Source organism: Accipiter gentilis, chromosome 7, assembly GCF_929443795.1.
Source record: "Accipiter gentilis chromosome 7, bAccGen1.1, whole genome shotgun sequence".
Lineage (NCBI taxonomy): Eukaryota > Metazoa > Chordata > Aves > Accipitriformes > Accipitridae > Astur > Astur gentilis.
The window spans coordinates 20,297,671-20,321,727 of record NC_064886.1 but is presented as its reverse complement, the minus strand read 5'-3'; the positions used below and the strand labels follow the sequence as shown (position 1 = coordinate 20,321,727).

Below are 24,057 nucleotides of genomic sequence, written 5' to 3'. Positions count from 1 at the left end.
TCATGATAATTGAGAGGAAGAATCGAATGGAAATAGTAAAACACCTCAAAAAAAAAAAAAGTCTTTAGTTGATTATTTTTTATTGCATTTAATAGTTTTCCACTAACTTATAGTATGTAATTTATTGAAAGTGGAACTTTCTAACTGTCAAAGCTGATACCTGTGGAAGCCAGTACTGAATAGAGCTGTACCCTTCATGGGACAGGGAGGGGACATTCAGCACCTTTCAGTGCTTTCTTTGATTGCCCTTTTGTCTTACTGGTATGCATCCAAAGCTGTCAGATATAATGGAAGTGGTGTCAGAACATTTACTAACAGTAACAGAGCAGCAGCATCTCTTGTGAAAGCCGCTTTTCTCTGCTTGCTTCTGGTTCCACTTTGCTCAGTGCTATGCTATATAGTGGCTAGAATTATGCAGGACGGCCTGTATTTTTCTTGCATCATCCATATGTTAATTGCAAAGAGAAAATCAGAAAGGTTTTAATGGCAGTTTGTTGTACAGGCTGTGCCTTTCAGTCTAGCTCTGTTAGCTTTTCCATACTGAGGTTCTTAAACAGTTCTACTGTGTACTATTCAGGATGAGTCAGCTTTTCCTTTAAAATTTAGCTCTTACAAGAAGAAAAAAAAAAAATTGATGGTGATGAGCCTGACCTTAGAAGTGAGTTATTTACAGGGCAAAAATACATGAGAAAAGATCAGAAGATTCTTCATTGTTCGTTTTTAAGTACCTGTAGACTAGAAGTTTTCACTTTTCTCTTGGATTAATTCTATTCATGTATCATCAAAATAGAGAACTATCACAGGGGATTATAATCAGAGTGTTCTAATACAGTCATTGCAGGTTACTGGCAGAAAGAAGTCTCAAAGAAAAAGAGCTACAAATAAATGAATAGTGTATAACATTTTTTTTTAAACAAAAATAATTGATGGATGAGCAAACTAGCACACAGGGCAACAGATGCCTTTCTCCAGGCAATGTAGAACCTTGTTACCCAGACAGCAGTGTCAGATTGTATTAAATCTACAGAAGTCATCCTCCTACCATGAATTTTTATAGTCAGTCCTCATATCTGTAGGAGAATTTTTACTTTTCTCTGTTACGAACACACATTTTTGCCTTCATTTCTGCACTTAAAAAGATGCAACTTATATATCAGGTAACACAATTTATTTGTAGTGTCTTTTATTTTTATTTTTCATGGATGTTTCTTTATTAATCGTCTCATGTTTTGTGAAGTATGTACCGGTGTGTGAGCCTTTAAAGCTATGTAGTGCTCTGGGCACCCCTTAAAAAATAGCACACTGCAGGACTGCTTGTGTTTGTATACATTTGGGAGGGCTGTCAATTTTCTGATTCAGTTTATTTTGCAGATTCTGAAAAGATCGTCCTTAGTGTTGTTTTCTTAAATCAAAATGCCTGTCTGAGCTGAGAATGCCTGAAGCATTCCTTATATCCAGCAGGAAATATCCTTGCTGTTTGGAATTTTGACTGACATGCTAAAGACATTTCAGATTCTTTTTGAAAATTATACTAATTATACTAAAATTATGGTCCTGACATGAACACAGCATGATTGACATACCACCATATATGTAATATATGCAAGTATGGTTTATGCTTTTTTTGTATTTGACTTGGTAAAAAATCTTAAGCAGGAGCAGTCTAAGCTCTATGCAACTTCTGCCTACATATATTAGAAAAAGTTTGGGTTTAGTTTGTTCTGTAGCTAGTTGATGCTAATCTGTGACAATACTTTCAATTTTTGGAGGTAGGGGAAGGTGAAATAGTTCTACATACCACTTCTATTGTTTCTTTCCTTACCATTAATTTTACACATTCATTTTTCTGTAAAATTTTTGGATGCATGCTAGACTAGTAATTAAATTTCTTCAAGCAATTTAATTACTTGATTTTGTTAAATAAGTATTGTGTAGCAACATCATTAGAAAGGGGGGGATGGACTGTTCAACTAATAATTGATACCCAATGTCAAGACTAGTGAGAAGCTTTTTTTGAGTTATGAAGTACTGCTTCCTTTTCACTTGCACATTAGTGTGCCAACATTTAGTCAGCATTTGCCTTTATACTGTGTCTTGGACTAATTGGCTTGATACGTTCGTAATCTTCGCTCTACTATTAACAGCTGCAGTGGATTGATTTACGTAGGTTAAATGGTAGACCTCCTTTGACTATAAAATGTTGCTTCTTAGGCACAATTAAATTGTCGGAATTGTTACGTACAGTGCATAAAAGAAGAACAGGGGAGAGGGCAGCAGGGGATAAAAGGGCAAAACTCTCATTAAATTTGTAAAAAGAAGTCAAAAGCTATTTGCATAAAAGGATGAGGGAAGAGTGCATAGTAATGCTTTCCACAGGTTTATTTTTTGGACTGGTACTGGTTTATTGTCCAGAAGTTTAAAAATCTCAGTCATGTCAAGCTCCAAAATGAATTGCAAAAATCACACAAAACCTCCTCTTAGGTCCAAGCAATAACAGAGTGGTGTCTCTTTGCATGTTCTCTTTAGAATTTGGTGGAGTTATTAAATTGAGAGAGGGGAAGTCTGTAGTGGAGAATCCTTAGCATTCACAGGCAAGCTGAATGCAAGAAGCACATATCCAGCCTATTGCCAGTAAGTCTGTCATTTGTGATGGCTGCCCTATGTATTTGCTGACCTCTTCTTTCTGTTGACTTGGAGGTTCTGTTTGGAATTGGCAGTTGTAAGAGCTGAAGTGAGAACTGTTGCCCTGTTGTTAATGCATTCAGTGCTAGCTGCCAAATAAAGGCGAGAGAATGGAAAAATACTCTATTTCAGTATAGTGTCTTAAGGAAGCATGGCCTTCATGTGCAAGAAGCTGGGATTTTCAAAAGGCATCTGTCTCCCTTAAAATGTGTTTGACGTTTGAAAGCTCTTTCAGGAACCCACCATAAAATCCTAATGAAGACAACTCAAAACATAGTAAAATGATAATCAAATGTGTTGGATTTCCGCCCAAATGAAAAACACCTTTTTGTGTGCCACTCTGGCCCCAGTCAAATGGGTGTATACACAATGGTGGTATGACAGCACTTTTGACAAGAGCAGCCATGCACTGGCAACTTTCAGAGACTGACTGTGGGCCAGTACGAATTTATAGCAGAAATTTGAGTTTTCTGGTTTGTACATGGAAGAAAACAGTTAAAATGTCATTTTCCTCTACATGACTTCAATTCTCTTTTTTAATATATGAATTGCCTGTTGGGTGGAACTTAGTTCTGGGATAGCTGGAATCAACTTTGGTCTTTTTTTGTTGAAGGTTTATATTTAACTCACCTGGAAAATACTGAGGCAGATATTGTTAAGGGTCCAAATCACTGAATTCAATGGATTAGACAGAAAATCACAAACTGCAATGAGGCATAACTATCATTTGCAAAAATCTAGGTGGTATTTCACAGCCACAAGAGAAGAGGAGATGGTGAGGAGATGTATAATGAGTAGTGTAAGTGTGTTTCTCCAAGTAACAGTTAGCACCTGGAAACATTCAACACCGGAGAAACCGGTCATAAGGCATTTGGAGAGAGAACATAACTGTTGAACTACTACTATTCATGTATACTACACAGAAACTAGCTTGCGTTCCCCTTTGGGCAGTAGTATGTGCTGCTTCAATTAACCACATCATGGGTTACTTTCAGGGACATGACTGATACTACTATACAGTAGCTAAACTATTACAGCTGAATCTACCAGAATTCTTCTGTCAGAGCCCCTGGGGTAAGGGTTCATTGTTGCTGAAAGATGACTCAGGTCAACAAATTGAAACTAATATTGTGGGAATTTCTGAGTTGACAGTAATTATGACTTGGATCATTTCCAGAAAACATAGCCCAATAAAAGAACTTGGCTAAAATTTGCAAGACTTTGGTTCAGTTTCTGGCTTTTACCATATGTTATTGATCTGAGGCCTTCGACGAGTTATTTATTCTTTGTTCATTAATGCTTTTTCTGAGAGCAAGCAATCTAAATATTATTAGTGCACATGTATTTATGTCACTTCCGAACACACTGATAATATATACAAATACATTCTATCCCTATTGCAAATACTGCAAGTGGAAATTTTGCACCTGAGTTTTAGTTGCTGGGTCTCTATCTGTGTATTTTTTAGGCTAGAAGTGTGCCAGTAATCCCTGCTACTGTTTCAGGTGATTCTTAATCTTTATGGATTTAGTTGGGATGGGGAACATAGCTGGGCTTTATCCTGGCAAATGCAAAAGAATACCAAGAGAAATTGCCGCTATGATGAATAGAGAAATAAGTGAAAAGAAACAGGCTTATAACTAAGGACCAATGAAACTGGGATAGTTACTGCCCTATTTCTATTCATTCTTGCAAATAACATGATAAAATGTATTTTCTTCAGGTAGGATTAACAGCCAGCCCATTTGCTGTACCATCTCTCATAAACTGTTTACTTTCTGGAGAAATTAAGTAGGGTGTGAAAGATACTGGCCTAGATTGCCATCAATTACTCCTCCTCTCCCTTCCCTGCTCCCCACCCCATTTCTGCTTGAATTCCTTTTAATAACATTATTAAAACCTGGTAACTCATTGTCACTTGTTCCCCGTTAAAGTCAGCTGAGCAGTATTGATTTGTAACAAATGCAAATTGATCCGTTAAAGTCAATGTCAAAGCTGGCTTGACAGAAGTCTGCAGTTGTAAGGCTTTTAGAGCAGGTAGTGTAGCTTATTTTCACCTTGTAAAGTGCAGAATAGACACACAATGCTTTACAAGTGACTTTCAGCAATTAATAGGACACAGTGATTTATTTGCATATCCAAGGAACTGTTCTGTGCAGTTTGCTGATCTTATAAAAATATTTACTGATTTAATTCACACCTTTGAAAATGCAACATGAGCTAAGAAATTCTTCTCATTTTGGCCCTCAGAACTGTCTAGCATCTCAGACTCCCACTGCCACTTTTAATTGTACCCTGAACAACAGATTTAACAGATTTGAGAAATGATAATTGCTGAGCTCCTTATGTGTGAGATGATAGGTATATCTGCAGTCAGGAGACTGTGAATATTCTGCAGTTTGTTGTCTTAGTTTAGCTCAGTGCAGTAGCACTTAACGCTTAGTCAAGAAGATGGCTTCCAACAGATGTTGTGATGTTCTGATATTGTATGACGATGGTGCTGTAACATGTCATTACTTAAGCTGGACTAATTTTCACTATCCTTTGTTCATGTTTAACTATCAGTCTGGTATTCCAGATTCCAGATGTGGGCAGAAATGCAGTATCTTCTGCGGAATTAATTGATATGTTACAATCACTGTTACTCAGAACGGCCTTTTCTGGGTGAAATGTTTTATAAAACTGATATTTTAATCTCATTTTCTATAGAAAAAAATTATTCATGTGATCATACTATCAGTTTAGCTGACCCTATACATTTTGAACCCAGTGGTTAATGTCAATCAGATTTGGATGTCACAACTTCTTTATATATTAGTCAAAAATATATTAGGCAGAAATCTGTAAGCTTCACTAGTTCTGATGCTCAGGTAATGAAGCTTAGGAAACAATTTAGATAAACAGATTAACAACTTCTGTTCATTGAAAATGCTAGTTTTCTATTCAAACATTGATCTTGTGTGCAGAAAGTATTGAAATTGATTTATGAAAGGTATGCTTAAAATAGTAAGTTTTTTGGTTCAAGTAGTATGAAAAACATAAATATCAGAATCTTTAAATTGCTTTTTTAGGGCTTACATTGGTAAATCAAAAATTGAAAAATTCTTTTTCCTATTGAGAATTTTAAAGAGAAATTGTGATAAAGCATTACTTGAACAGTTTTTCTTAAGACATCAGCAGAATTAGCAGACAAATCTGCTGATAGTGTGGATTTTAATGGTGCAAAATCATAAATTATTTCAAATCACTCAAAAGTGGGCCCAGTTTTGCCTACCTTAGTACAGTTCTTGGCAAATAAACCCAAATTTTTCAGAAGATAATGTATAATGCATAATGGAAAGATTACAGATTGCCTGGCATGACTGATTGCAACTTTCATAAGGAATTGAATTTAAGATTTAATCTGAGACAACTAGCTTTGTGAACTGGTGCAAAAAAAAAATTGTCAGAAATATCAGAAGATGCTGCTGATTTTTCCTAAGCTGCACGTATTTTGATTTGTGTGACCTGACAACGCATTTCCGCCCCTCTGGTTTGACCTTTGACTGTATATTTGAGTTTTGTTTACTTTTCCTTTTTTTCCTCCTTATAGTGCTGTCTAAATAAATAAAAATATATTCCTGAGGCTGTAGTTAATACCTTGATCTTTAGGCATAGGTTACTTATCTTTTGACTTCCATCTGCGTTTCTGATTTGCCTGCCACTGTAGTACATAGATGCTCTATCCAGATTCTAAAAATGTTTGTATGAGAATGTGTATATATACATGCATTATAAATAGATATACTTTATAAGTAAAGTGAAATATGTGAATTAAAAAATATGTGCATGAGCATGCATTCCAGTTGTTGGCTTTTGCCCTCAAAATGCCTTCTGAAGACCTAAGTTTGATAGCATTACTTTTTTTCTGGGAGCCAAGTCTCTTTCTCTTTCCAGCTCTAAGTGAGGCAGCCAGGTTTGAGCTCTTTGTTACATAAATAGGGAGATTTTTTAATTATTAGTATTATTTTTATAGGCACCAGGCCTGTGAAGTCAGGACATTTCTCTTTGCTTGCACGTCTTTAATCAGATCATCTACTGAAAACATGTGGGTTTATGATAGAGCCAACTGTAATTGCAAGCTAATCTGCTGTTTCTGCACCTTCAGTGCCTTTGGCTCTGTGCCTGATATTACTCTTATTAGTTTGTTAATACCAAATAATGCAAAAACATTGCTTCCTTAAGCACTTAATAGGATGTAATGTAATGGAGATAAATAGTCTATAACACTCTTTACTTGTGTTTTAGGAAAATGAACTGAAGGATGCTGTGCAAGAAAAGAATCGCCTGAGCCTTCAGTATGCAAGTGTGTCCCACAAAGCACTGCAATATGACCAGGTAACAACATGAGCACAGATTTCATACATTCGTTTCTTACAGAAATCAGGCTGCAGGGTGGATAAAAGTGGATAGTATGGTCATTTTTTCTCATCTACTTGCTTCTACTTGAGAACATAAAATATTCTAATTAAAAATAAACTACAAAAAAAATCTATTTTATAAACAAATGTTGTTTTCAAGTGAAAATTTAAGACACACTGATAGACTTTAGAGAGGTACACCATTCCTCTGATGTGTATTTTTCTTAGTATTGTAAATTGGTGTTAGGCTTTGGTAAAAAGACTTTTTCAGTGATTTCGATGAGACTTGATTGAAGAATTCTCTTATTTTTCTGAAGAATACTGATAGAAGTAATTGCTATATAGTAGGGGGTTTTCCTACCCTTCTGCATTTTTTCTTTGCATTTTTAAATTTGCCAATAAAATGTTGAAAAGCTCTTGTCAAGCAGCAAATATCCAAATTTGCTGTTGTTACTTTCCCTGTAGCATGGCACATGGCATAGTCTCAGCTATTCCAGGTCCTGATATAAAAACTGTTTTAATAGTAAGTGGTTTTCTTCAATTCTTTTTTTGTGCCTGTTAGGGGACAAAAAGTATCTTTATAACTACAGTGTGATTATATCTATGGCAAATAACGCATGGCATGACTAGCATGGGAAGAGAGGCTGATGTGCCTTACCTCACCACATATGCATTCGGTGGAAGAAACATCATGAATCAGCCACTTTGCAGGGCTACATTTAGCTAAAAATAAAACTCCAATCTGGGATTTCTACAGGGCTTAAGTGAGTTGCTCGGCAACCTCATTCATATCAGAAGAGCTGTAACTCACTTAGGCTCTGATGAAAGCCCATCCTCAAAGCTTGCAAAACAGTGGTGGCTGCATGCTTTGATATCTCTGATGTGCATGTGACACAGAATAGCCCACTGCTGAATTTCCAAACCGAAGGAGGTCTGATTAAGTCCCTGAGACAATGCAAATCACTAAAACTCAGAGGTGGCTATGCATGTACTCTACATCTTGTGCACCTGGTATCAAAGCAGACCTGAAATTTCCTGTTGCTGAGGAATTTAAGTTGTTTTTATATAAAAGGACAGTGCAATAATACTTTATGATAGGAGGAAGCCATGTGTATCATAGCATCACTTAATTTTATTCATCCGTCTAGAATTTCTCCCTTTCCTAATGTTTTTCTGTATTGTTGTTTACACATTGTCTTTACTCTTTACTTCACAAGGCACATAAAGTCTTACTTAGGCAGTTTTATATTCTAGCTGACACAGGAATAGCATGCAACATTAATGCAGTGAAGGCTCAGTACATTGGTGACACTAAAAACGTTAGCCGCCTTACTGTCAGAAAGTGAAGAACTATGTGGTTAATAACGCTTTATTATAGGTAATGTTTGTCTCTTACTATAGTGAAGAGCTTGAGGTACATTGAAAAACCTAGTAAAAGCAATGTAAAAGATAAAAGTAAAATGTCAACCTTTGACACATTAGCCACTAAATAGTAATAAAATTACCTTTTATTATTGTAATGTCAGAATTTGTCATACTATGGGTGTTTGTTTCTTCAAATATATTAAATACTGTGAAAGGCACAATGCAACAATTCTGGTTGCCTGCACCATTAATTTAATATCACAGCCTCAGTAGGGTCAAAGACTTGTTTTAAATGTACCCTCTCACTTTTAACAATTTTAACAATACGCAATCTTTACAGTATACCCTGAATGTTAACAAACCTCGTGTTCCTTTTTGCATAACAGGTTTTCTGAGGGAATTACTTGGGTTTTTCTGTTTTTTTTGGGGGGGGACAGGGTTTAGTTTTGGGTTTTTTTTTACCACACACAATGAGGTTGAGGATAGATTGTGCAGTTTAGATTACATTTTACTCTTCAGAAAGTGTGAAACTATACTTTGGATGTGGAGGTTGGAGCAGAATTCTAACAGAGTTAGGACTCAGCCCTGAAGGGGAAAACCTGCCTAAAATAATTTATTCTTTTTCACCCTTGAGAGCTGGCCTGAAAAACAGGCCAACTTTATCCAAGCAAATGGGGCTGGAGGAGTGTTTATGCATTCTATTATGTAGCACAGATAAAACTACTGCTGATTTTTGCACAATGTAGTTGCTGAAATTTGTCTCTAGAAAGGAGTAGGTAGGAGGCTGGCTACTTTTAAATCCACAAAATAAAGCTAAAATTGTACATAACTTACAGGATTTAGTTTTGGTACTCTGCAGAAGAGAAACAAAGTTGCATTCCTGGAATGGAGTACTTGAAAAGATTTTTGTGTCCTTAAGAGTGCTATGACATGGGGATCTGTCTTGTTTTCCTGCTCATGTGAATATATATGTGCTAGTGTTTTTATGTAAAAATAGAATAGGTATTATACATTCAGTATTTATTTCCACAATACCCAAAGTCATACAATTTTCATGGTAGTTTCTGAACAATGTCAGTTGTTTGAGAAATTGGCAGGTCTCTAAAACCTAGGATTAAGGCAAATGGTGGGTTATATGGCTGATGGAGCTTTTCATCAATGAAATAAACTGCTGTTTCATTTTGGTGTGCTGGTTTTCAGTAACTGGTTTCTGTTTAAGTGTTCAGGAAGTGGAAGACACTTTAGCAGTACTCTGGCCTTCATAACTGACTCAAATGAGGGCACATTTAGTAAGTGTGAAGGTATGGGAGGAAAAATAAATTGGTTGATGCATTGAACAGAAAAACATCACAGATCAAAATGTTCCCTGTTTCTGTCATGAAATTAGAACTGTTTATGACGGCACTCTATTTAGGTCAACTGTTTTTGCCACTGGGAACATTGATGTTTTGATGTGCTCTGTGTGTAATTCAAGTTCATGTATATCCCATATGTTCTTAAACAGCCTGCTTGGAGAGAGCATTAAATTCATATCAAATCTTGCCCAAAAAGAAAAAAAAGCACATGATAAACTTGTCAAGTTTTATGCTGCCTTGTGGGTTATATAAATGTGTATATCACAGCATTCTATGTGATACACAGTCTGCAGAGAAGAAATTCCTGGCAAGAATGCCCTGTAGAAATATTAAGAGTTATCAGTGTTGCTGGAAGTAACAAGAGTAATTATCAGAAGGTGGTTGGTAGATTTGGTTATGTTCTTTCCAACCTGTAAAGTGAAAATATAGGTAGAATTTTGTCTGAAAGGTGATGCACCAAAAAAGAAATTATCAGAACCATTTGTGTATTCCTAAACTTTAGCTAATTTAGGAATGCACTTTGAGATCCTAAATGAAAGGTCCTGAGATATGTAAAATATCTTTAGTTCGAACTGTCCTTAATTCATCTATTTCCAAAATTACATTACCAGCCTGATAAGTACCATTTGTTCTGATAGCCTTCACTGCCAGCAGGGAAAAACACGTATTGGAAAGGTACCATGCTCACAAGCTCCCCAAAATTATGCAGACTATGATGACTAGTAAGTTTTAGAAAACTCTTTAGAAACGTAGTTGGTATCAATTGTTTTAGAGACAGGGAAAAACTAAAGCCTGAGGAAAATAACCTTTTCTTGAAACTTGTTCAAAATATTTTACTTCATTCATCCTCAGTAAATGAACTGAGAATCACAGACAATAACAAAATTGCATCATTGATAGTGATACTTCATTGCTTCCTTTTTCCACTTCATTATTCTTCAACAATATACACTGACTGATCTAAGCAATGAAATACAATACAAAGGATGAAGGAAGTTAATAGTTTCTGAAAAACCATTGTTTAATAGTTTCCTTAGTTATATAGAAATGAGGGAAAAGGAAAAGAAAAATCTGTGCACAGAAAAAAAATCCTGAGGTTGACAATAATTGCATCAGTTCTTGTGGAAAACATGATTTGTTCCATTTTCCTCTTTCTTTTTTCTAGTCCACTGCACTCTAAAGAGCCCTCTTGCCAAGATGAATACAAGGGCTGGCTGCAACCATTTAGATTGCTTGGTCCGTGGCAAAATTTGCAAGTTAACAAACTGGAGCCAGAAGGCAAATAGAAAGGCTGAATCAGTTTCCAAAACATCGCTTTAGAAAATGTCCAGGAGATATCCATGCCAGACATTACTTTAATGCCATTCATTCTTTAAAAAAAATGAAGAAATTACAATAATTAAATAAAATAAAAAAGAACTTGTCACTTCCTTAACTGAAGTTAGAAGGAAACATGAGCTGCACCAAGATTAAAGCCTATGCCTTATCCCAATACTTTGTACTGCTTTGCCTTTCCTTGGTCAGTAATCCTGCCAGCATTGTTTATGCTTCTGCGCTGTGGTGCAGTTAACAAAGGAAAACAGATGCTTTTTGAATCACTGTTGACTAAAAATAATGTGGCACTTTCTTTGCTTTCTTACCTCCTATCAACATTGCAAGGAAGTAGAAATAGTATGTGAACATTATGTATTTTTTTTTACCCAGGTGTTTGTTGCTGGTGGGTTTTCATTCTTAATGTAAAAATTGCAGTTTCTGATATGATACAAGCTGTAACAATCCTATTGCTATGCATCAATACAGGACATTAAGTCATAAAATGATGAGGGGTAAGAAATCAAGTTTTCAGCTGCTCTGAATTTTCCATGGCAGGATAAAGTAGTTTAATATTACATTTTCTTATTTTCTATGTGTATTTATGAAATAGTCACTATTAATGATGATTCACAAAATCTTGTATAAAAAGACTCAGTCATACTGAAATGGTCAAGCTAGCACCAAGTAAATTAAATCAGAAAACAAATCCCACTTGATGAGTATCTGATTCTTTAAAAACCTTCTGTATGCAAATATTATAAGGGAGAGCAAGGGGTTTGTTGCAGAAGAATACCTATTTTTGAATTGTAGAAACACTGATTTCAAATGTTAGCACAGGCTGATTATGTATATTTGAGTTTATTCTGAAGTCAATTTACACTAAAGAATAGTCCAGAAAAATGTGCGAGTTACATTTCTATATGTAAGTTAGATCTCTATCTTTTCATGTAGCACAGCCACCTCTGAGATCCAAAGAAATTAGGAATTGTTTGACTGTCATTTATTTTTTGCGTTACATAGTATATTTGTTTAAATATGCATAACTTTTGCATAACTACAGTTTGGTTGCCAGATTGTAGTCCTTGTCAAAAGAAAATATGTTTCACACATACGTGTGTATGAGACACACAATTTCTTCAATGAACATTCCCTTCCATTTTTCACACTTCTATGCTATTATTTTTTTTTTAACTTTTTTTCCTTTTTCCATTTTAACATGAAGAAATGTTTGTGTCAGATATGTTTTTCCCTTCATTAATTAGCTCTTTGGGCAATAACCACATTTTATTTTTTCTAGGTAAAATCAGACTATGACCATCTTAGAGAAACCCTTCTCAGAGTGACCAAAGAACGAGATTTGGCTGTAAAGGGAAAACACCAGCTCCAAGCCAAGCTGGAGAACTTAGAGCAGGTCCTAAAGGTATGTATAATGCTGTAAAGTCCAACAATACAGTACTTCTATTGCTTGTTTAATGTTCCTGATGTTCATTCAGTGAGTCACAGAAGCGTAAGTGCATTGCAAACCAGGGGACTGAATGCCCCTATTAGTTAAGATATAACATATGGAGTACAGTAGACCAAGTACCTGCAATAGATCTCAAACTATTGGAGGAAAGACATCTTTAGAGACCTTTATTTGGTACTTCATAAGTAATTGGGTGTTGGTTTTCACTATACAGTTATTGGAGGTAACTCAAGATGAAAAAAGGATGGAAAGTGACTATGCTGATGAAGGAAATATGAACAAAAGCCAAGATATTTTCCTTTAGAAAGCGCTATGTCTGCCAGTCTATCTTGATGCAAAATGTTACTGTGGCCTTTTGAAACAAGCTGTTGGTGCCAACTCATATTGCCTGTGCAGAGTGCATCCCATTGTCAGGACAGGGTTGCAAAACCTGCTGTTGTTTTATTAGAGAGGCCTTATTTAGAAAGAATTATAGTGCCTGGCACATAACCACCTTTCTTTTAACATGCTTTTAGAGAAGCTTAGTACGTTGGTGTCTAGCCATGCTTGTTTTCTAGATACACAGATGTTTTCATGTCATCAATTTGCTGCTTCCTTTTCAACTTTGAAAAATTCAATAATACATTTTGAATTGTAAGTGTATTCTTCAGTAGAGGTTTCATGGTGTAGTCGATGATGCTGTCCTGCTTCTATTTTCCTGGTTATTTTGCATAATGCCATGGGACAAACTGATTCTATGAAATAGTGGAATTCATGAGGTGAGTCGAACAGAGGTGAGATCTAGCTGAGACAATGAGGTAGAGTTAGAGTAAAATTCAGTTGGAAAATTGAATCAACCAAGAGATTATTACTTACCAGCTAATTCAAGGGGGCAATGATTTGTATATGTTGAAACAAAGTGCAAAAAAAGTTCTAGTGGTGAGAAGGAAACAGTGCTTTGCTAGGAAACAGCCAAATTCCCGAAGTGTCATTGATGAAATAAAGATTGAAGGCAGTAACTTGATAAGCCAAAGCTGACAGATGGATCAGGAGTAATGGAGAAGGGTCTGAAAGGTCCCTTACAGGCAATGAGCTGGTGGCCAATGTGATGGGGTAGAAGGAGTCAGTGGAAGGAAGCATATAATGTCATAGAAACACAGACTGGTTTGAATGGGCCACTGTTCTCAGGTTTTCTTAGTTGTAGAAAATATAGAAGTTGTGTTGTGGAAAACTACCACCAAAACATGCCTTGAAGAGGGTTAAGCAACCAAGATTATTTAACAAAGAAAAAGAAAAAAAGAAAGAAAAAGAAAGAAAGAAAGAAAAAAAAGTCATGCAGTTACAGCTGTTTGCATCACTGGAGGAACTGTACTGCTGAGGACTACAGTGAGAATTCCTGAGAGAGAAAACACTTGTGAACACTTGCCTGTAATTCAGACTATTCAGAAAAATAAAGGATGTGTTTGTCTGGTTAGAATGGAGCATTGATCCAGCGCTGAAACTTTTTTGACAGACTGCCAAAGAACTGCTTATTTTTCATCTTCTCAAGCCCAAAGTTTTCCTTTTTCAAACCACTGAAGTGGCTAGTAAAGAAGGAATGGATGCCCTGAGAGTAGGAGGAGACAGAAATGAAAATAAGTGGTCCGAGATCTTAAATTTCTGCAAGACTTTTCTTTGCAGAGTGTTTTAATAATAGTAAGTGGCTTCAGTCAATGCTTGTCATAAGTACAATCACTTATTTAAAATTGGATTTGTTAATGATTTTGACTTGCATCAGACTCACTCTAAAAGTGGAAAAATGATTTTGCTGTTTGCTCCATCAGAATAGATCTGGGCTTTTGGAGATGATTGTAGTGATGAAAATGGCTACCTGTCTGAATTTTGAGAGGAGAGATTTTATTTTTGGCTTGTTGCACTGGTAATAGGTTGTTGAAACCCTCTCTCAAGCTTTATTTGATATTGCTCAAGGGGTGAGGAGAAGGTTTTCCAGCTACAGGTGGAAATAAAAGGTGATTATAAGTTACCTCCCTCTTGCTGAGCCTCCAAATGACTGTGGGGTTATCAAAAATAAGCTGACTGCTCCATAAACCAATTTATTCCAGCAGCTTCTGGAAACATAAGCTGTTGAAATCATATACCAGGGAATGCCAAGGGGAGTTAACTGTTATGTGTATTGTTGTGCAGTGAATTATCAATGTCCTATTTACCAGTCAATAGGTAGCACTGATGGGATAAATCTAGAATTATGTGCAAATAAGAAATACATCTGCTGGGAAAGGAAAATGAAACTGCTTAATTAAATAGAAGACTGATACACTGTTATCTGTCTTTAGATTAATACAGCTTTCCCCAGGAACAAGTAGGAAGTTTTTCTCTAGCAATGGAAGATAATTTACTTTTTCTGTTATTTCCTTCCTTGTCTTCTGGGGAATACAAAACAGACTGCTTCACAGACCTTTATCACTAGTTTGCTATTTTACTGTGAGCCATGTGCTAGTACCTACAGAAAGCAGGATCAACACCTAGAACCTATTTCAACATATGTGGCTTGCCTGAGCTCTCTAAATAATGATTATGGGATTCCAGCTTTATATCTACAGAAATTCACTTCTTCAAGCAGCACATAGTAGAAAGATATGAGGAAAAAAGTCTAGAAAAGAAATGAACTGTGAATTCATGGCTCATAAACCAGCTGAGGATTAGAACTTGCTCTAAGTAAATTGGCATTAATTCTCATTTTGTCAAATCAAAATACAAATTATTATTGTCTGCCCTCCTGTGTTGCTAAAAAACCCCACCTTCATGAGCAATAAAACTCATTTCTCATATCCAGTTCAGATACTGATTTTGCTAGGCTTATACGTTTTTGAACACTCGAAACTCCTCTAATGATGGACTATGTTTGATTTTCTTAAAACAAATTAAAGAACATACCTTTTTCTTTGGCCATACCAAAAAATGTTCATCCTCCACTCCATAATTAGATTATCTACTGGCATTTGACTTTATGATTCCTCCAAATTTCTTCTGTAGAAGAGCTGAATCTGGTTATTTCAGTGATTTTGCTTAACTTCTACTGCAATAATACTTCTAATGGATGTGTGAGAAACATTCTGTAAATCTCACTGTTAACTCCTTCAAAAGTTTTCCTTCACTGAAACAAAAATTGTCTGGTGGATACAGAGATCCTGTCTTTTCATGTTCAGTAGTTCTCTCCCTTGAGCAGAACCCTTCTGAGCTGGCAGAGTACCTTGAACAGACTTGAAACCCTAAATCTCCTTTTAACACTAAACCATGCCCAAGCAGATGCAGTTAATTGTGTATTTCATGTGTGTCCTCATATGCTCGAGAAATTGGTAGTTTGAAAAAAATGGTTTGCAGCTTTCCAGCCATTGGAAAATTTTGACAAATATTTAGCCTAGTTCCTTGTCAAAAGAGAAATTTGGTTTCTCTTTTGAGAAATTCAGGATGTATCAACAAAGCAGAAAAGGGAAGATGAAGAACTGCTTAATTAGCTAAGTTCTGAGAATCTTCACAGTGCCTCTCACATAGAACAGTTCTGATTTTCTGATGTGTTCAGCCAGCTTTTCCCATTCATTCCACTGTAATGGTGCCCACCCATCTGCAACTGCAGATGACAAGTCCTTTGATAAGAGTACTTGGGTGAGAATTAAATTTGCTCCCCCATTCAGCATCACGTATAAGTTCTGTCTCATAAACAAGACTTTAGTACTTGAAAGTCATTTGAGTTTGTTCTAGGATTAACCAGTTGCACATTTTAGAACTGTAGAAGTCACTGCTATAGGAAAGAATGGGTTTCTTTGTTTTATTTGCAGCTGTAGGTAATACAGCACAACCACTGAAACAGTTGGAGCTAGGATGGGCTAGCTCGTCAAATCCTTGTCAAATCCCCCTGCTGCCCATGAGAAAGCTGGAAAAACCAGAACTGTTTGAGCAGGTCCCTTAAGTGCTATTTCAGAAACAGTTTATACTATACAGCTGTCTAGCTCTATAGCTTGAAAGAAAACTGAGATACGCACCATGTCCCCAGTTCGTTCTCTGCTGCGTAGCAGGATTCTTGCCTTTGATCTGAAAGATACCGTGAAAAGGTTCCTTCACATTTTCTTTGAAATCATTTGCCAATTGTTTTGAAATATGAAGTCCTTACTGTATTTTTTCTGTGCTTTCTTAGATGTGGATTTGCTTTCTGATGCTAGAGTAACATTATTAAGACCTCTAGAAAGGGTGCGAAAAGGGAAGTGCAAATTTACATGTTTAGAAAGTTCTAACCTGCCTCACATTAAGGACAGCGATAGCATGGACAAATGGATTGCCACCACCTACACAACCCATGGCAATGTGATCATTGTCAGTCCTGAAGGAAGATGCAGCAAGAATTCAGCAGCTCAAAGCTTTCTCCCTGCTGTTCTTCTAGTGATCTCTGCAGTCCTCCTCCACTGCCCTAACCTGTTCCCCTCAGGCTTGGAAGAGGAAATGGCAGCAGCTGATGTGCAGATAGGAAGCGCCAAAGAGATTTGCAGACAGAACCGATTTATGAGCAGAGTAGGAGGGGAGGAATTGCTTCTGGGTGGGGGCAGTTTTAATTGCTGTGCCAGGGGAGGGACAGATGCTGGGGTGAAGAGATCCTTGCTGCTTTAAATACTAAGTAGATCATGACAATACTAAAATGACTGAGAGATACTTTTAGGTTAACATAGATGACCAAATTATCTTTTCTGACCTTAAAATCTGTGAACTGTAGGCCATTAAATACATATTTTAGGACACAAAGAAATTAAAAGCTAGAGGGAATCACAGATCATGTATCACAATCCATTTCTTCATCGTATTTCATAGATTCACTGTATGGTCATGGTATTAATTATTTATTGATCTCTGCAAAGGACTAGAAATGTTCCATAGTAGCATTTGTAAAAGAAGTAAGAACTTAATGGTATCAAAATATGCTGTACCAAATCCGGTACTAAATCTTGAGAGAGTGAAGTGAGACCTTTGGGTTTTTACTGTCAAAACTGATGAATTGGAAAAACTTTCGACAATTTGTTGTTGTTTTTAATCAACACATCAAATGAAAATAAATCCCAAGCAGAGGCCAAATGGAGTATTGGAGACATTTCTGCTTCCTTTGCAAACATACCCAGATTGAGAGAAGTCAGCCTCTCTGTGCTGTCCCTCTTTGTTATGAGTAACATGTAGCAGAGAATAACAGCTCATTAAAGGTTAGCAATATGCTTGATAAAATTTTCTCTTGTACACAATAAGAGATATTTGGGGCTGTTCTTGTCAATTTTAGCCACGCATTTGTGTTTCCAAGCGCTGATTCCTAATAGGTTTGTGTGCAATAACTCATGGTGCTGCAGATAAGACATTGTGTCTCTGCTCTGAGAGTATTATGGGAATAATATGTAATTTAGAAAATAAAAATCTTTAATACCAGTTTCACCAGAGAAGAGATCAGAATCTGTAAAGAGATCTTTCCTAACTCCCATTTATTAACAGGGTGTTAGAAAGTTATAATGATATTGGGACAATAATATTAACATGTAATGAAAAAGATTTCTATCTGCAAAGGGTATCTTGACATTGTTCAGCTTGTGCTCTTCCCGAGAACCTTTCTCATATTGCTTTGAATCATGAGTAGCAACTGTACTTTAAAAGTTGTTTTTTTAGTACTGTGTAGTCACTTTTGTCCAAATCCACCTGTGTTAGTTTTGCTCTAATTTGCTATAAATAATAGGCTGAGATTAGCAAAGGTAAGCTATTTCTTTTGGGTCATCATTTGCAAAACAAATCACAAAACCACATCCTAGATAAAGAGGCATTTAGGGAATTGTCAAGCTAATTTTTTTCCAAGCTTTAATGTTTTAGCACAATGCCACATATAAATGTGTGCCTGATGGATAAAAAGGGAACTGTTCACTTGTGCATCACAGAGGCCACATTGCTGGCAGTGACAAAATCGTATATCCTAAAAGAGATTGCTGTCAAAATGCCTGAGTTTAGCATTGGAAATATGCCTCTAAGTACTGACCAAATTAAAATCCTATCCAGTTTCCCGCTTGCCTATCAGTGATACCAGAGAACTTTTATGCTGAGATGAACATCTGCGTGCCTGGGAATGGCAGCATGTTTGGCTGCAGGTAGAATATGTTAAAGTCTCCTCATAGTTTTTCTGCTTCCTTTGAAACAGCATATGCGAGAGGCTGCTGAACGGCGGCAACAGCTGGAGTTGGAGCATGAGCAAGCCTTGGCTGTTCTCAACGCCAAACAGCAGGAAATTGAACTCCTGCAGAAGGTAAGTGGAGAAAAGGAAAGTCAGGTGAAATAGCAAATTGCGGTAACAGAGCACAGGTCATGCAACAGATCTGCTTGTTTAAAGGAATTTAAACCACAGCCGCCAAACTGGTTCCTGTTCTGGGCTGTTCTGCATGATTGCCGAGGCAGTTGTAACAAGTGGATGTTTACGGTTGGATTTACATGACTGTACTAATTGATTTATAAATGTTTTTGCCAGTGAAGATTAACCTGACCAGTATGTGTAAGTCCTTGTATATCCTGATAGGGAGAAAAGTTATACAAATGCATGCATTTCTGTTGTAATTCCATTGCTTCCCTCTATATTGGGCTGAGGAATATTTGTGCATTCCTTAAATGTCAGGAAGGAATCTGATCTTAATTTCATGACAATCAAAATATGGGGAATCCACCATTTCTTTATCAGTTTGCTGGAACAGTTAATCAATCTCACTGACATATTAATGTTTTGTTAGGATTTCTTTGGCTTCCTCTTTCAGAAACTGGCAATTCTTACTACCTTTCTCCACTAAATTAGATGAAAGGAAGTCCTTGTCAAGGTACTTACGCATCACAGTTGATCTTTTTCATAAACTAAACACTTGTTTAAGTACCTCATTTCTAAACTCATTCTCTAATTCACAAATCACTTTAAGACTTTTTTTTTTCACACTGCAACTTCTCAGTATTCATTATAATATAAAAAACATGCTACTGAGTTTCAATCTTACCAAAGTCTCTTAAAGCTACAATTGTCTCAATAGTAATGTTGATTTTTCCAATTGCTTGACTAGATCAAAACACAGAAATAATAATGCTAATGATAATTTGGTAGAGAATTGGCACGGAGGAACATTCTCAGCAGAATAAAAAGATGTATCTAATATAGTTTGCTTGAAATAGAAAGCTTCACGTGACCAAATGAAATCTTCCAGTTAATTTCCTTTTAGCCTTTTGCAATTAATCTATTTAGGCATATTTCAAAATGCCATTTCTAGTTATATTAAGCTGTTGTTAATTGAACTTCCACATAAATTTTGAACTTAAATTTCTTGGCAAAGCAAAGAAATGAAAGAAAGGTACAGCTTTTCTTCTTGCTAATTTGCGTTACATTCTTCTAATAAATCCACATTACATGGGTCTTTTTGTTACAGATTGGCAACAGGAGACAAAGCTCTGTAATACTGTTTTCTCCAGTCATTTTTGCTAAGCTGTAGCATGATAGACTTCAAGCACAAATGAGCTTGTATTGTATTTGATATTTTACTCAATGCGACTAGCTCAGCATCTGTAGCCAGTGATTAAACTCTTGTTCAGAGGCCCTGAAGTATCATGGAATACAAGATCATTTATGTTAAAATTTGTTATCTAATAATCATTTACCACAAAGTTCCACTAGAATTTTGTCTTAGAATTTCTATACTAAAACCCGCCATAATAATTCATCTATGCATTACTTAGAAGCGTTTAAGACATAATTCATCCTTCTTATTGATTTCATTCATTAGCCTGAAATATTCCGCCTAGGACTTTCCACAGACACTCATTTTCACCCTGAAACATCTAATTCTTTATGTGATTAAGTTGCTATTGTGTCTTTTTTAATTATTATTGCCTTTCGTGATAAGGATCTGTGACAACTAAAATGAGCATTCTGCCCTTCACATGTCTAGACAAAACTTGCATGTGATGTTCATTCTAGATACCACTCAAAAAGAAAAAGGGCTTTATTTGGGTTTTGGGGGGGTATGTTATTTTGTGGGGTTTTTTTGTTTTTTTTTGTTTTGGTTTGGTGTTGGTTTTTTTTAATTTTGATTTTCAGCCTTTCTAAGCTCAGATTCTTTTCCATCGTGGTATGTTGGGATCCAAGTTTGGTTGAGATGCTTAGCTGCTTCTGTAATGCTCTTAATGCTGCAGAATAAGAATGAAGACCAGACTAGTACGCTGTATGGGTAGAAGAGGGAAAGCATTCAAAACATTGAAAGATTTTGGAAGGATGTCTATATTGTGCACTGTTGTACTTTGTACAGAGAGACCCAAGCTACCTGTACTTCTCTATGCATGGTAGGGGAGATGAGCACAGACTAATTTGTCCTACTTTAGCCTCTAGACTACTGGTATCCAACACACCGCCTTTTCAACATTATAATGCAGTGTATATTGTCAGAAAAAGAATTGCAATAAATCTGTTACCTAACTATAATACTTTGCTTCCATTATTAAACAGGAATTGCTGGCTCACGTTTCATCCAGAGCTGACCTCCCAGTGTACCTAGTACATGTGTGTTAAATTCTTTCTTCCTTTTTTTGAGTCATCTAATTACTTGAAAAAATACAGTGAAAAGAAAGTAGTAACTCCAGGCAGTAACAGGATGACATTTCATGGCATATCTTGTCACTGTTGTAAAGTTGCTGCTGAACCACAGAAATGTGCACTTCAAAACAAAGCAAGTTACTGGTACAGTCTGATGCAATTGCTGTCACGTTTTGAAATTATAAATAAAAATTCATTGTGTTTTTAATATATGTACAGACTGATCAGATTTTCAGCCTAAAAGGAAGAATATAATATTGTTCCTCAAGGTTTTGTGTTGATAGGGAATCAGATAGTCTTTTTCTCCAAGAAAGCCTTAATACAAGACAGTTCGATGTAAAAGAGAGATAGCTGTTGATGCAGGTTTTCTAATCATTTATCAAGAACTCATATTCTGTGTAGGTGTTATTAAACTTGTAATGATGGGTAACACAAAGCTTCCTATTACCTGTCATCGTATGTTTGCTAATGCTCGTGGAGCCAATATTTTTTCAGGTGCTAGCAATAAGACTTATTACTGTAGTACAGGAAGAAATATGACTTCTGCTTGCAGGACTGAAGGAATCTTTATTGTCATGCCTGACAGTGAAGTGTAGTTTGGGTGTATGTTTTTGGTTGTGACTTTGTGGCCTGACCCAGCTTCCATTGAAACCAGTAACAGAGTAGGGTAGCCCCCACAGATGAGGAAAATGAAGGTAACATAACTGTGTCAGTGTCCATCATGGGAGTATCTGGCCCATTAAATTAGAAAGTCTGTGCCCTCTGCTAAACTGGAGGGGTTTAAGACTTTTCTCTGATGAGGAATGTGCAGAATGTGGTCTTTGGGTTACAGTAGTAATGAGCTACGAGGCAAAGTTAGTGCATCACACTGATATCAGCCTGATACAGTGGTTAATAAAAAGTTTTGCTTATCTTGGGCAAGCTTTAATAAAAAAGATAACATAACTTAAATGGAAATAAAGTGAGGATAACACAAAGTTACTGAGTGCTGGGGTTTTTGTTTTTAAGGTTTAGACTGTTCCCAACCAAAATTTGGTAACTGAATTTCTGAGCTACATAAAATACACTTTTCTGCTCTTATTGATGCCTTCTTTTCTTCTTTGACTCAGTTGATTGGACCCTAAATGTTGCACTGCTGTTTATAGACAGCCTTTCTTGTGGTTGCCTTGAAGTGTTTTGTGAGCCATTTACATAGATGATAAATACTCTTGCTGCATGTAAAGAATGAGCTTAATTTTTGTGTTGCTTTCTCCTAGCTGGTATGGCAGGTTTCTACACTATGAACCTCCTGCAATGTAGAATAACAAGCTTATTTTTCAGTCTTAATTTAGAGGGTTTCAGAGATGCTTCTGATGTGTTCTTGCAGTTTGTTGAGCATGCTTGTCTTGGTCTAACAAAATACCAATGCTATTAAGCTTCACTGAGGTTCAATCTCCTAAAAATAAGCAGTTATTTCACTGGCTTGGAACCAAAGTGCTGTAGTAATATTGGCAGAGCCATCCCTTCAAGACTGTAATTGGCTTTGGATTTGAGTATACAGTATGCTACTTTATATGGTCAGAGCATCCTATATGTGGCATGACTAATTGATTTTTCTTTCCTTTTTTTTTCCTCTTTCCTTTTTCCCTCTTCTTTTCCCTCTTCTTTATTATAAAAACAAGGCTCAGGTTGAAGCTAAGAAGGAACATGAAGGAGCAGTTCAGTTGCTAGAGGTAAGAAGATAGCCTTTCTGTTACCTTTGCTTGTGGAGCTTCCATTCTGAATGTAATAACTTTACAGTATCATCACTTTTGAAAGTTTCAAGTAATATGTAGGCAAATGGGGTGGGGGTGGGGGGTGGGGGTTGTTGTCTCTTCTACTGTAATTGTATCCTTTAAAGATTGTAGTTCAGTTAGGAGTGCATTAAGCTGAGCTGTTGGAAATGATGTGTGTACTTCAGTTTCTCTTTGTATAGAATGGAAAATTTGGTACCAGTTTTTGTAAAACACTATCAGATATATAAAAAGGAAGTGATTACTTGTGAGAATTATTATCATTTAGGCTGGAAATATAGATGCAAATACCAATCAACTGCCTAAGGTTCCTAATTAAATACTGTCTAGTAAACAGAAAGCAACATGCTAAAGAGCCAAAACTTTTAAATGAAAGAGTTTGGATACTTGGAAAAACCTTCAAGGGGTGTGATAGAGAGAGAACACTTCATTCTTTCTATTGGAAAACTAGATCTTTTCAAAGTTAGTCTGAACCGGACATTTGAAAATCAAGAGCACCAGAAACATATTCAAATTTTTAATTTGAAACAGAATAATTCTGTCTGAAAGGGACTTCTGGCTATCTGGTCCAACTCCCTGCTTAAAGAAAGGCCCTCTTCAAAATTATTGTAGGCTGCTCAAAGCTTTGCCCAGTCTATTTTTAAATGTCTCTGGTAATGGAGATATGATGACATCCATAGGCAACCTCTTTCAGTCTTTGAGCACTTTCATTATGAAGAATATTATTCTTGTATCTTGCCAGAATTTTTCTCTGGATGCTACCCATATCCACTGCCTCTAATCCTATTGCTGTTTATCACCAGCAGTGGCCTTTCCTAGTGTTTCCTAAGTATGCTGCAATATGTTTTTAGAAGTTGCCAGAGACTATTGGATTTAGTAAGTAAACACTGTTAAATAAATTAAGTTTTGAGAGATGATTCAGATGATCTGATTTATTAACTCTTAAGGCACCTAATACCTGCACATACTGACATCATGCATAAAGACAACATCATCCATGAAGATACATCAAGAAATCTTAGTATTTTCATTAGCAATTGCTCATAGCAATTATGGTCTTGGCACAGGACATTACGTGTAAATTCATTAGTAGTTG

The 24,057-nt window shown here is 36.3% G+C and overlaps 1 protein-coding gene across 20 annotated transcripts in view; it reads left to right on the top strand.

The window, feature by feature from the left end:
• Window positions 1–24,057, top strand: part of RIMBP2 (RIMS binding protein 2) — a 115,902-nt gene that overhangs the window by 37,928 nt on the left and 53,917 nt on the right. For 18 of the 20 annotated variants that reach the window (XR_007506761.1, XM_049806293.1, XM_049806292.1 and 15 more), the window contains exons 2-5: window positions 6,970–7,059; window positions 12,414–12,536; window positions 18,772–18,876; window positions 22,851–22,901. Coding sequence is in view for 19 of the 20 variants with exons in the window: in XM_049806293.1 (XP_049662250.1) it covers window positions 18,775–18,876; window positions 22,851–22,901 (153 nt within the window). In the remaining variant the exon portion in view is untranslated. Of the gene's footprint in view, window positions 1–1,078; window positions 1,158–6,969; window positions 7,060–12,413; window positions 12,537–18,748; window positions 18,877–22,850; window positions 22,902–24,057 lie in introns of those variants that run through there. The other 2 variants (XM_049806281.1, XM_049806290.1) reach the window with 2 other exon arrangements.